The sequence below is a fragment of the Bidens hawaiensis genome, unplaced genomic scaffold (assembly GCF_021521415.1).
Source record: "Bidens hawaiensis isolate Kalapana, Puna unplaced genomic scaffold, B.hawaiensis_p1.1 tig00047487_1, whole genome shotgun sequence".
Taxonomy (NCBI): domain Eukaryota; kingdom Viridiplantae; phylum Streptophyta; class Magnoliopsida; order Asterales; family Asteraceae; genus Bidens; species Bidens hawaiensis.
In genome coordinates, this window is record NW_027498484.1 from 58422 (window position 1) to 71890 (window position 13469).

A 13469-nucleotide genomic window follows, 5' to 3' on the forward strand; every position below is an offset into this window, starting at 1 on the left:
AGTGTTGGAGGCTCTGCGGAAGAACAAACTGTATGCGAAATTTTCTAAGTGTTCCTTCTGGTTGCATGAGGTTCAATTCTTGGGTCATGTTATTAACCCGAGTGGTATTCTGGTTGACCCCGCTTTATCCCTGATATTTCGAAAATTGCTTCTTCACTGATATTTCGAAAATTGCTTCTTCACTGACCAGGTTGACTAAGAAGAGTGTTAAGTTCTTTTGGGGTACTGAGCAGGAGGAGGCTTTTCTCGAGTTGAAGAACAGGTTGACGCATTCCCCGATTTTAGCTCTACCCGATGGCACCAACGATCTGGTGGTTTATTCTGATGCCTCTTATCGGGGGCTTGGTTGTGTTTTGATGCAGCGAGGCCGAGTCATCGCTTATGCCTCACGACAGTTGAAGCCTCATGAGGCGAATTAGCCTACACACGATTTAGAGCTGGCGGCGGTTGTGTTTGCGCTTAAGTTGTGGAGGCATTGTTTGTACGGTGTTCCTTGCGTTATTTATACCGATCATAAGAGCATAAAGTATTTCTTCGAGCTAAAGGAACTGAATATGTGACAGCGTCGATGGTTGGAGTTGATTAAGGACTACGATATGGAGATCATGTACCATCCGGGTAAGGCTAACGTGGTGGCCGACGCGTTAAGCTGGAAGGAGAGACCAAAACCTATTCGTGTGAAATCCTACCAGCTTATTCTCAAACCCGACATTTTGAAACAAATAGCCAACATCTAGAATGAAGCGTTGCAGGTGGAATGGATTATGTCAGAGCGTATTTGGGGTCAGGAAAAGTTGTTGGAAGACATCGGTGATGGGGTGAAGTATAAGGATGGGCGTTTATGGGTACCAAGGTATGGAGATTTCAGAGGTAAAATTTTAGATAAGGCGCACAAGTCGCGCTATTCCATTCATCCGGGCGCGACCAAGATGTACCAAGACTTGAAAAAGAATTATTGGTGGCCTGCGATGAAGTTTGAGGTGACTCAGTATGTAAGTAAGTGTTTGACATGCCTGCAAGTTAAGGCCAAGCATAAGAAGCCGTTTGGGAAACTTCAGCCGTTGGAAATACCTGAATGGAAATGGGAGCATCTTACCATGGATTTCGTGACTAAACTGCCTCGTACTCTTAGGGGTAATTATGACACCATTTGGGTAATCGTGGATAGACTGACCAAGAGCGCTCACTTCTTGCCGATTCGAGAGACTTTTAATTTTGAGCAGCTGGCCGATGTGTTTATTCGTGAGATCGTCTCTAGGCACGGGGTTCCATTATCTATTGTTTCAGATAGGGATAAGCGTTTCACCTCCAGGTTTTGGAAAAGGTTTCACGAGGAGATGGGCACCAAACTCCTTATCAGTACTGCTTATCACCCGCAGACGGATGGTCAGTCCGAGAGGACCATTCAGACTCTCAAGGATATGTTGCGGGCTTGTGTTATCGACTTTGGTGGTAGTTGGGACCGTCACTTACCGTTGGTAGAGTTCTCGTATAATAACAATTATCACACCACGATTGGGATGCCACCGTTTGAGATGCTGTATGGTAGGAGGTATAGGACTCCAGTCTGCTAGGGTTCCATTGGACATAAACAGTTGGGTAGTTTGGAGGTGGTTGAAGCCACGACTGAGAAGCTCGATAAAATTAAGGCGTTTATGAAGGCTGCTCAGGATCGTCAAAAGTCCTATGCGGACAAATGGCGAAGGCCCATTGTGTTCGAGTATGGGGATCGGGTTACGTTAAAAGTTTCTCCCTGTAAGGGCATTATTCGTTTTCGTAAGACGGGGAAGCTTAATCCGAGGTTCATTGGTCCGTTTCGTATAGTGTCCCGTGTTGGTGAGGTAGCGTATAGGCTGGAACTGCCTGATGAGCTCACGGGGATTCATCCTACCTTCCATGTGTCCCACCTAAGGAAATGCTTAGCGGATGATGAGGCCCATGTGCTTCTTGATGAAATTGAGCTCGACAGTAAGCTAAACTACGTTGAGCAACCGATTGTTATTCTTGACAGTCAGGCGAGGAGTTTGAGGAATAAGGTGGTTAGACAGGTGAAGGTGCAGTGGAGGCACCGTAGGGGTTCCGAGGCTATTTGGGAATCTGAAGGATGAGATGATGAGACTGTATCTGCAGTTGTTCCTGTCGCCTCGGGGTTCGGGGACAAATCCCATTGTAAGGGGGGTGGACTTTTAACACCCGTCAAACTTCTGGTTTAATGATTTAGCGCGTGTAAAGTATGTATAACTCTCGGGACTTAAACGACGTTTCTCGAAAGCCTTTACGTCATCCCGGTATGTTAAAGAACCTAACTTTTCCTTCCATTTTGCCTTACACTTCAATCTGGAGGGACTAGAGTGTAATATATTATGTTATAACATAAACTAACCCTAGCCCCCCCCATTGTTGCGATCGGCAGCAAGAGGAGACCCAAGACCCACGATTTTTCTTTTTTGCAGCCTATTCAAAGCCTTAGAACTTCAATTCAAGGTATGTACTACGATTCCCCAAGTCTTTTACATGTTAATTGATCCTTATATTGCGCGTATTGATCGAAAAACGTCTTGTTGTAGGCTAACCGGGTGGTTGCCCAATTGAGCTTTTCCGGGGCTGTTTTAGTGAGGTTTTCGCATCAAAATACCACTAGGTATAACATGTACATCATATTATAATTTCATGGCCAATGGAGGTGTTTAGGTCGGTCAATCGATTTTAGTTCAAAAACTAGGGTTTACCGGGTGTAGGGTTGACAATTGTTGATTTTGATGCGTTAATCGATCGGATGACCGACCGAATCAGTTTGTACAGCCCTAGGGGGGTTTAAGGGCTGTGGGAAAATTAATTTTTTGATGCTCGGGGCTGTTTTGGTTGGTGCTTCGTCAATCGAGTCGGCGGTGCGCGAATTTTCGTTTAAATGTTAGATTGAGAGTTGTAAAAAGGAACCGTCAACCCTATCAACTCGGGTGACATAATTATGATGAATGAAAAGATTAAAATGGGAATTTGGTCCATTTGGGGCTGATTCGTTTACCAAATGGTTTTAAGGTTTATTACGCGCGTATTCGACTCGATTTGATTACCCTCGGGCCAAGTTGTTGGGCCTTGGGCCAAAGTGTTGGGCTTGAACGACCCATAACGCAAGAGTGTTCTTACGGTCTAGTTTAGTAACACGTTGTCTATAATTTACAGGCCCTTACTTGTGATTGTGCACTTAGGGATTTCCTAGCTTGTTACAGGTGTTTGATTGATTTCAGGTGAGTTCATGATGCCCTTTTTACTCTTTTAACTTTTGGGCTAGCATGCACACCTAAGTGTTTTCCTACTGGATGAAATGTTTTAAACGATTTTATATAGGCTTGCTAGAATAGGGTAGGCCTTGGAATGTTAACATATATACATAAATATGAATTATTGTTTGCCCTCTATTTGGGGAATGCTGTAGTCGTTTCGACTACTGAATGTTGTGCATGCCTACTTTGTGTTCGCATGCGCTAAATGTTACGTGTTTGGGTTGTACGTTTGCTTGACCCTGAATGTTATACGTGAATGTTATATATATATATATATGTGTGTGTTGTTATACATATATGGATGTATTTAAATGATGTTTACATATGTATGAGAATGTCTAGTTTTCGGTAATGATGATTTATGAATGTACTCGTTTATTTTTACTTTAAAAACTTTTGGTATGATTATCATAATTTCCATTACTGATAATATTTATTTAAAACTTGAACTCACTCAGCTCAAGCTGACTTTGTGTGCATGTTAGTGTGAGTTTTAGGTTAGGAAGAGGATGCCTTATCGCTTGGACGTGCACAGAGTTACTTGGACGGTGAAGGGCATACTGGAATGAAGAATTGTTTATGAACATTTTATTTCAAAGGACTTATAAAAGTTATACTTAATTTGGTTTTGGGCAAAATTTGTAACGTCCAACTTTTGTTAAATAAATAACAGAAAGTTTTGTTAATAGTGTGTGTTGTTAAAGTAGTTTTGTGTTAAGTGTTTGGGAAGTAGGAATTGGGAATGGGTGGTGGGACCCATGAAACCCCCTCTATATATGCCCAACCACTTCTTCTTTTCCTTTCTTTTTCTCATCCAAACACACAAACACACACACTCAAGAAACACACACATACACTCTCTTTAGCACTTGGATTTAAAATCCAAGCCAAAGAAAGGTGGAATCTCGTGTTTAACATCGTCATGCAACAAGAATCACGTCCAGATACTCGAGTTATCAAGATCTGAACTCGAACCCGCAAGCAAAAGGTGGGTTTTAGTTTAAAATGGTTAAGTTTTGTTATTAGAATCGGCATGCAAACTGTTATAATGATAGATCGGGTTGTGAAATGTATGAAAAATATAAACTTGGTAAGTTATAACCTCTCGGGTGCACTTTGTGAGAAAAAGGTGGTGTTTAGACTTTGAGAGATGGGTTCAGGATCAGGTGCATGGGGTCAGAATGTGTCGAAGGTTGGGAAAGAGTAAAAATCAGGTCCTGAGGAAGAGCCACGAAGTAATATGGCTTAAAAATAATAAAAGCGAAGAAAGGCAGGCATTTCGCTTCGCTCAGCCATGAGAAGTGAAACAGGCATTTCGCTTCGCTTAGCCATGCGAAGCGAAACGCTTCCATGCGAAGTGAAACAGTTTCATGCGGAGCGAAATGCTTCCATGCGAAGCGAAACAGTTTCATGCGAAGCGAAACGCTTCCATGCGAAATTTTATAAAATTCATTTTTTGATGCATTTTTGTTAAAGGACTGTTGATGTATTTTCTGATGCATTTCTGCTCAACCCCAGCCAGGGGCGCTGCCCCTTGGACCCTGCTAGGGGCTGCCGCCCCTAGACCCCGTTACCAGGGGCGCTGCTCCAGGACCCCAGTTAGTTGAGGGTTTCATAAATTGAGATGTAGGTAGTTGTTGTAATAGATAATTGACACGCGTAATGTATTGAATAGTTAGCCGTGCTCAACTAAAGAAGGGAATTACTATTAACAGCGAGAGAAACCGACTTCAAGTGAATTCTAGCCCCATTTTTCTTTGAAATGTTTTCGGGGCTGTGTGCATTCTCTTATGTGATAGTTAATACATTTACTTAATTGATAAGTGTATGATACATGTATGACTATGTATTGGATGTTATTACTATATAATGATAGTATGAATGAGCATGTGTATATATATATATATTATATACGTGAGACAGGTAAAATACACACGTATGATAAATGTATGGTTATTCGAGGCAGTAGGGACTAGACCCTTATGATATCTGTGATGTTTGGGACCAGACCCTTATAATATCTGTGATGTTAGGGCCCAGACCCTTATAATTGTGATGGTAGGGACTAGACCCTTACAATATCTATGATGTTTAATGTAGAATAGCTTTTGGTTACCATAGGGTTTTATGAGAGAAAGTATGTAAGTATGCATGCATGTATAAAAAGTATGTGTGAAAGAAGTAATAGCGAAGTAAGGTATGAATACGTATCTTCGGACGCGTATAAGTAAGGGCAGGAATGTATTGTATGTTAAATTGATTAACTAGAACTCACTCAACATAGCTGACTTTTAGTATGCATGCATGCAAATAGATTGAGGTAGCTGGCTTGAGGAGGGACACATGGCATGGACAGAAGAGATTGGCATCTACAATGAAGTGTCAAGATTGTTTTAATTAATCACGAATTGTATGTTAAGACAAGAATGAATGGTTTGTAATGTGATGTATGAAGTTTTAAATTATTCCGCGAAGGTTTTAATTAACTCTGATTTTAGAATTGTGTTTATGAGTAAATCCAACACCAAAGTAGGGTTACCGGGAACGGGGCCTTACAAAATTCCCGGGTTTCAGGAACTTGTTTCATTTTTCATGTTTTCCGCTAAATTGACACTCTGATATGTTCGTTTTAATGGAAGAAACGGTTTTCAAGTTCAACTATTTCATTAAGTATTTAGCATGAATACCAACTGTGGGGTTCCCGGGATTCGGGGTCTTACAATATTTGATTAATCACACACAATTACACGTTTGCTATATTTGATATATATATTTATATATAGTATAATGTATGCATATGTCCCCAAAACATAATGAAAACTGAGTAAAATAGGGGAACGATAAAACTCACCTTAGATTAAAGGCAAGTGATTAATAACTTAGATAAACAAACTAAAGGTTAAGCAATTCGTCCACTACGTGTCGAACGATATTAAAGATCAGAACCTGTAACTTTGAGATATGATAATATAATTAAAAACGAACTCGTGGCCACTGGAATCAATCTAAACGGACGTTTAGAACTCAAGTTACGTTATATTCAAGATTTAAGCGAGATGGTACTGACTAGAATCCGAACAACGAGTCGGAAGTCGGGTTTTGGTTAGTAGCCTTAAAATTTCTTTACGAGAATAAAAGTTTTCTGGACCGAACGTTGAATCCGACCAGAAGTGTGAGAAAACGATAAGTAAAAGTTGTTGACTATTTTACCCTTTATCGGGAATTATAGCAACTGACCAGTCAATACCCTTCAATCTCAGAAATAGATTCAATGTTATTGACTAGGGAATAGGTATGAAAGATTCCTATGTTTACAACTTACCCAGAAAGTGAAAGGATTGATGAGAAATAGAAGTCAAAGGTCCTAAAGCAAGCAAAGTCAACGAACAAGTCTTGTATCTTCAACGACTATGCAAAAACCGCAGGGTTTGGGGATGACCAGAGGTAGGTGATGGCTGGAGGAGGTGTATTAGGGTTAGATTAAAGTTTATAGCAGGGAATTATGATGTGTTTATATAGAAATAGGAAAAACGAACCAATTATGGACATATCACTCATTTAAGCAAGTAAATATGATTTAAAGGAAAGAATCGGCGAAATATTCATAAAGATCTGATCTTGGGCAGGGGAAAAAGAATTAGAAGTTGTGTTTTAGTTATATTATGATTACTTGGTCCTTACTTCTCTATAAAGTGCCTAAAATAACCGATTTTATACCATAAACGAACTAGGAAACAAGATCTCGCGAACTGACTGTGCAGGTCTCCCAAAGCGTTTCACGATGGAGGTGATGGTGGAGGCCACGTGGAGCTCCGACCATCTTAGGATGGTTTTCAAGTTTTGACACAATTTGCCCCTATAGTTTGGTGTTTGGTCTTTTATTGGATTTTATATGAAATAATTTAGGAATAATCAATATAATAAACATGAAGGGTCTAAATTAAACATTTGAAACTTAAAAATTTGTTTTGATTTAATATTAAAGATCTAAAAAAAGTTCCGGTCGGGTTAAGCGTAAACGAATACGGGTTTGAAAAATCTGAAATGTTACAGTCTTCCCTACTTTAGGGAATTTCGTCCCAAAATTAAGGAAAACCAAAACATCGTGGTTTTGAAAACAAATTAAACTTTTAAGGAAAATATCATAATAATAGAACTTCTAATAACCGAAGCGACGCTTCAAATGGCAATCCGATAAGGGCACCTATATATAGGATGTACCAGCGTCGTATCCACCATGTCCTTATCATCTCTTCATTTGTACCGTTACCCAAGCTACACAGATAAATCACGACACATAATTGTACGTATTATGATTTCCATGCGAGGACTCAGATAATTATGTTCGCGGCCATAATTACTCTTATCGTCGGATGGTTCGCATAATTTCTTTCATCATGTGGGTTATAAAATATTTAAAATCATCATTTCGTAAGAAACAAACATTTTGATAACTTTAAATATAAATTCAAGAGATACTTATTAAATATTCGGATTTGATTAATAAACCAGGTGATTTCTATTATATCTTTTGATTAAGAAAGTTACAAATTTTGGAGATTTAAATGGATTTTTTGAAGCAGACATTTGAAGTGAATTATGATGATTGAGAATAAGCTAAGAGTGGAATATGAAGTTAACCGTGATAGATAAAGGAACTTGACTCATGAGATAATATGCGCAAAAGTTTAATTCGTAACAATTGTTAAGATCGAGAGTATAAATTTAAACGAAGATTTTGGTGAGTCGAGTTTAGTTAGTTGAGAAATAATGATATTTAAAGAGATGTTAACATAAAGTTATAGCTTTTCAAGTTGTGATTTTGAGATGAGATTAATTCAATTAAGACATTCTAAAATATTATAATATTTAATAATTTAAATATTAATGATAATGCGAAAATATACGTACTTGAATTAAATCGTTAATAGATTAAATTGGGAAACGGTTATTCCCGAACCACCTAGATAGTCCTATTGCAATTAAACCTTTAGAATTAGATAAAATGTAAAGTATGTAGTTAAATTAGATTAAAAATTTGGAATTCGTGGATTTTTTCCTTTTTCATAAAATCGTTTTAAATATTAGGAAGTAAGTAATTTGAATTATCAATAGTGGAAATTTGAGTAAGTAATAAATTCTAAATTAAAGTGAAGCATATAATAAATTGAGATAAATACGAGGCTAGAAATGCATGAACCACCATGACTATTTTAACAATTATGAATTTATCATTTAAAATGTTTAAAATTTTCAAAAAATCAAAGTAGGGAGTTGAAATATTTACGATGAAGGTTCAATCAAAAAGTCAATTTAATAATAAACGTTAAATTAATTAATGGAAAATTTTTAATTTAAAAATGGAAATTAAATTTAGATAATACATAATTTAGTTTAATAATAATAAAATTTACAATAATTGAATTTTAATAATAAAGATTTATAAAGTGGAAAATAAGTTGTGAAAACCCTCATAATATTGAGAAAAACAAGAGATAATAAAATATTTATAGTTTAAAGTTGAGGATAAGGATTTAAATGTACTTAGAAATTTATCGTTTGAGGATATGGATAAAATTAAAAAAAATATAATTTAAAGAATATTTTAATGGATATGAGTTAGTATAAGATTTCTAGTTCGGTGTATTTTAGTTTTGTCGAGATTGGCGGTCGTTTGGTGAACGAAATATAGCAGCAAACTCTTTATCGATTCTAGTAGTCGAACATCAATCACGAGATGTAGGTAAACGGCGTTGATTACGATGATTTCCTAAGGAAGACATTCTACGAGGACCAAGGATGAAATTTTATTAAAATGATGGGTAAGTTGTGTGGATAAGTTGAGGTGAGATAATAAAGAAGTGTACCTAAATAGAATTGTGCAAGTGATGACTCGAGGACGATTCGAGATTTAAAATAATGTGAATAATTTTTTTGAGATATTTAATTTAGTAACTAAAGTTTTGTAAAAATTTCAAAAGTAAAATGTTATTAGTTTGGGCTTTCTATGGGCTTCCCATGGTAGCTCGAGATCGTAAAGAAACTAACGAAACATGTTCAATGAGTTGGCCTCCCATGAGCTTTCATGGCAATTTGAATGACCCAACTAAATAAAAAAACATAAAGTTTGTGAGTTGGCCTCCATTGAGCATTCCATGGCAATTTGTTGGCCCAATTCAAATAACGTGTAATAAACAATTGAGTTGTTAAGCATATGAGCGTGTACATGGCATTTAACTGACCCAACTAATTACTGAATTATCGGGTCAATGGAGTTGTTTGGACCATGAGCGTTACATGGCATTTAACCGTCCCAACTAAATATCGAATCAATGAATCAAATACAAGTAGTTGGTGTATCTCGGGAACCACCCCGGACGATACATTCCAACCCAAAAATCAAATTGAAAATGGTTTAAGAAATGGATAGTTGGAGTGACCATGGATTTCCATGGATTTTTCACCCAACTAAGCATTTAAAATTATTAATAAACACAATTTGGAAGTATAACCGTTTAGTCATTTATGTTTACCACACAACCGTTTAGCCGATTACAGGTACCACTTAAAGTTATGGTTGTACGACATTGGTCATACGCCCATGCTTCAAGGTGAAGAAACAAAACAAAACACGGGAATTCTTAAGGAATTTCCCACAATAATAAGTAATATCCCAAAAATAAGACAATTTAAAAATATTTTGAAAGTGAGGCATAACCTCGGAAGTTGTGTGTGTGTGCAATAAATAAATAAGATACCATACAATAAAATAATTAATCTAGGTAAGCTGTAAACAATTTATTAAGTAGCATATAAGGCAGTTCAGATAATGACGTATGGGGTTCCTAACATATGTCTAGGACCATTTCAAATGACCTATCATATAACCTTCGGCTCTGATACCAATCTGTCACACCCCAACCTAAGACGGAAATACCGAGGCGTGATCTGATTGCTCACAGTTCGAAGATACTATCATATATAAAATGTGACAATATATAATTAATTATTTTATTGAAAGAATACACACAATATCAAAGTATAGCAAAAAATATAAATACATGAATGTAAACTCAAATAATATTTTCTTGTTTATATCCTAAAGTCTTGTATACGTGTCCAACTACAGTCTTCAATACAAGCAACTGCATATGCGTAAAAAATGGAGTTTTGTCAACAAACATGTTGAGTGAGTTTATCATCAATTTTTGGCACAAAAAATAATGTTAATATAATAAATTAGAAAAATATGCAAAACGTAATAAACGCGGTAATGAAATCAAACCATGAGCAAATAAGTTGTCGATTAAACCATTGACAAGCGAATCGGGCGTTGGTAATCAAACATTAGCAAGTAATAATAATCAGACCGTTGCCAAGTGAATCGGGCGGTGGACATTAATGAGAACCCTCTCCAAGGGGATATGTCAAATGATTGCATACAAAGACAGATAAGCACATAAAAAATATATTTGATTAATCACACACAATTGCACGTTTGCTATTTTTGATATATATATATATATATTTATATATAGTATAATATACGCATATTTTCCCAAAACATTGTGAAAACTGAGTAAAATAGGGGAATGATAAAACTCACCTTAGATTAAAGGCAAGTGATTAATAAATAAGATAAACGAACTAAAGATTAAGCGTGACAAAACAATAAGCAAAAGTTGTTAACTGTTTACCCTTTATCGGGTTTTAAAGCAATTGACCAGTCAATACCCTTCTATATCAAAAATTGATTGAAGGTTATTGACTAGGGAATAGGTATGAATGATTCCTATGTTTACAACTTACACTGAAAGTGAAAGGATTGATGAGAAATGGAAGTCAAAGGTCCTAAAGCAAGCAAAGTCAACGAACAAGTCTTGTATCTTCAATGAATCAATAATGGACATATCACTCGTTTAAGCAAGTAAATATGATTTAAAGGAAAGAATCGGCGAAATATTCATAAAGATCTGATCTTGGGCAGGGGAAAACGAATTAGAAGTTGTGTTATAGTTATATTATGATTACTTGGTCCTTACTTCTCTCTAAAGTGCCTAAAATAACGAATTTTATACCATAAACGAACTAGGAAACAAGATCTCGCAAACTGATTGTGGAGGTCTCCCAAAGCGCTGTGCGATGGAGGTGATAGTGGCGGCCACGCGGCGCTCCGGCCATCTTAGGATGGTTTTCAAGTTTTGTCACAATTAGCCCCTATAGTTTGGTGTTTGGTCTTTTATTGGATTTTATATGAAATATTTTAGGAATAATCAATAAAATAAACATGAAGGGTCTAAATTAAACATATGAAATTAAAGTATTTGTTTTGATTTAATATTAAAGATCTCTAAATTGTTCCGGTCGGGTTAAACGTAAACGAATACGGGTTTGAAAAATCCTAAATGTTCCAGAAAGGTAGCCGGAGCATTACATAGTTCAAACGACATACGACGGTATGCAAACGTGCCATATGGGCGTGTAAAAGTCGTCTTCTCTTGGTCTTCCGGTGCAATGGGAATTTGAAAAATATCCCGAAAAACCATTAAAAAAACAATAGAATTACTGACCTGCAAGACACTCCAGCATCTGATCAGTAAATGATAACGGGAAGTGATCCTTCCGGGTGGCATCATTCTACCTCCGATAGTCAATACACACACGCCAACCGGTAACCGTACGCGAAGGGATAAGCTCATTCTTCTTATTCATCACCAAAGTCATACCACCCTTCTCAGAACAACTTGGGTAGGGCTCACCCATGGAGAATTGGAAATCGGGTAGATCATCCCGGCATCCATCAACTTCAATACCTCCTTCTTCACCACCTCTTGCATATTCGGATTAAGACGTCTTTGTGGTTGCACCACCGGTTTGTACTCACCCCCCATTAAAATCTGGTGCGTGCAATAAGTGGGGCTAATACCTTGAATATCGGAAAGTCTTCATGCAATCGCCCCCTTATTCAACTTCAACACGTCTGTTAACTTCGACTTCTCTTCCTCCGTCAAATTGGAGGGCACAATAACGGGCAGGTTTGAGCCCTTATCGAGATATGCATACTCCAAGTGTGACGGGAGTACTTTCAACTCCAACGGAGCGGGTTTCTCCATGGAACCCGCCTGACTACCACAACTAACCTCATTTACCTCTATAATCTCGGGCAAACTCAAAATCTCAACCAACTCATCACAAACTGAATCGTTCTCACACGACTCATCCTCAACCAAATCGTCACAATCGACCACACCATTACTTCCCACGAGATCCGCACCACATATATAGTCAAAACAGCTATCCACACCTGTAATAAAAGAGTTAATAAAATAAACCAAGTGGCATGGACCACTGAAGTCATCTTGATCACCCGGATGCTTCATCGACCTCGCGACATCATAAGTAACATTCTCATCACCAACCCGAATTTTGATCTTCCCCTCATACACATCTGGGTAAGCGCCTTTGCGGTTCGTAAAAACGGATGAACAAGAATGATGGGGACCCTCTCGTCAGCCTCATTGTCGAGCACCACACAATCCACCGGGAACACAAACTTATCAATCTTCACTAGCAAATTCTCTATAATACCCCGCGGATACTTAACTGAACGATCGGCCAACGACAGCGGCATGCGAGTCGGTGTAAGCTCGCCCAACTCCAACTTCTCGTACAAAGAATATGGCATCAAATTAATACTCGCCGCCAAATTTGCCAATGCATGGCTCATCGCGTCACTACCAAACAAACAAGGAACTGTAAACACTCTCAGATCCGACAACTTCTCGGGTACGCGGTTCAACACTACCGCCGAACAATTTCCAGTAAGGGGAATCGATGAAACCTTCCCTAACCTATCCTTCCTTTTCAATAGGTCCTTCAAAAACTTCGCGTACTTCGGCATGTGTTGGAGGGCATCAATGAACGGAAGATTAATCTTCAACTGTCGGAACATGTAGAGAAAGTGCCTGTACTCCCTTGTGTATTTTTGATGTTTTAAGCGAGCGGGATACGGGACACGAGAGTGATCAATCACAGGTGGTCAGGTGATGGCCGGACTTCAATCGGCTTCTTCTCTACTGGTGGTGCAACCGGTGCGGTGTTATAGTGCTTTGCCCGGCACTTCCATCTTGATCTCTTCATCCATCACCTCCTTATCTTGAGCCTCAACCTTACCTCTTCTTACCT

General features: G+C 38.0%; 1 protein-coding gene across 1 annotated transcript; it reads right to left on the reverse strand.

Annotated features, from left to right (window-relative positions):
* Positions 1-12229: 12229 nt before the first annotated feature.
* On the reverse strand, positions 12230-13236 carry LOC143597013 (uncharacterized). Its single transcript, XM_077075639.1, has 2 exons — positions 12729-13236; positions 12230-12588 (listed from the first exon to the last, which is right to left on the reverse strand). Exons 1-2 carry the CDS (start codon positions 13234-13236, stop codon positions 12230-12232), a joined length of 867 nt encoding a protein of 288 aa, XP_076931754.1.
* Positions 13237-13469: the final 233 nt, after the last annotated feature.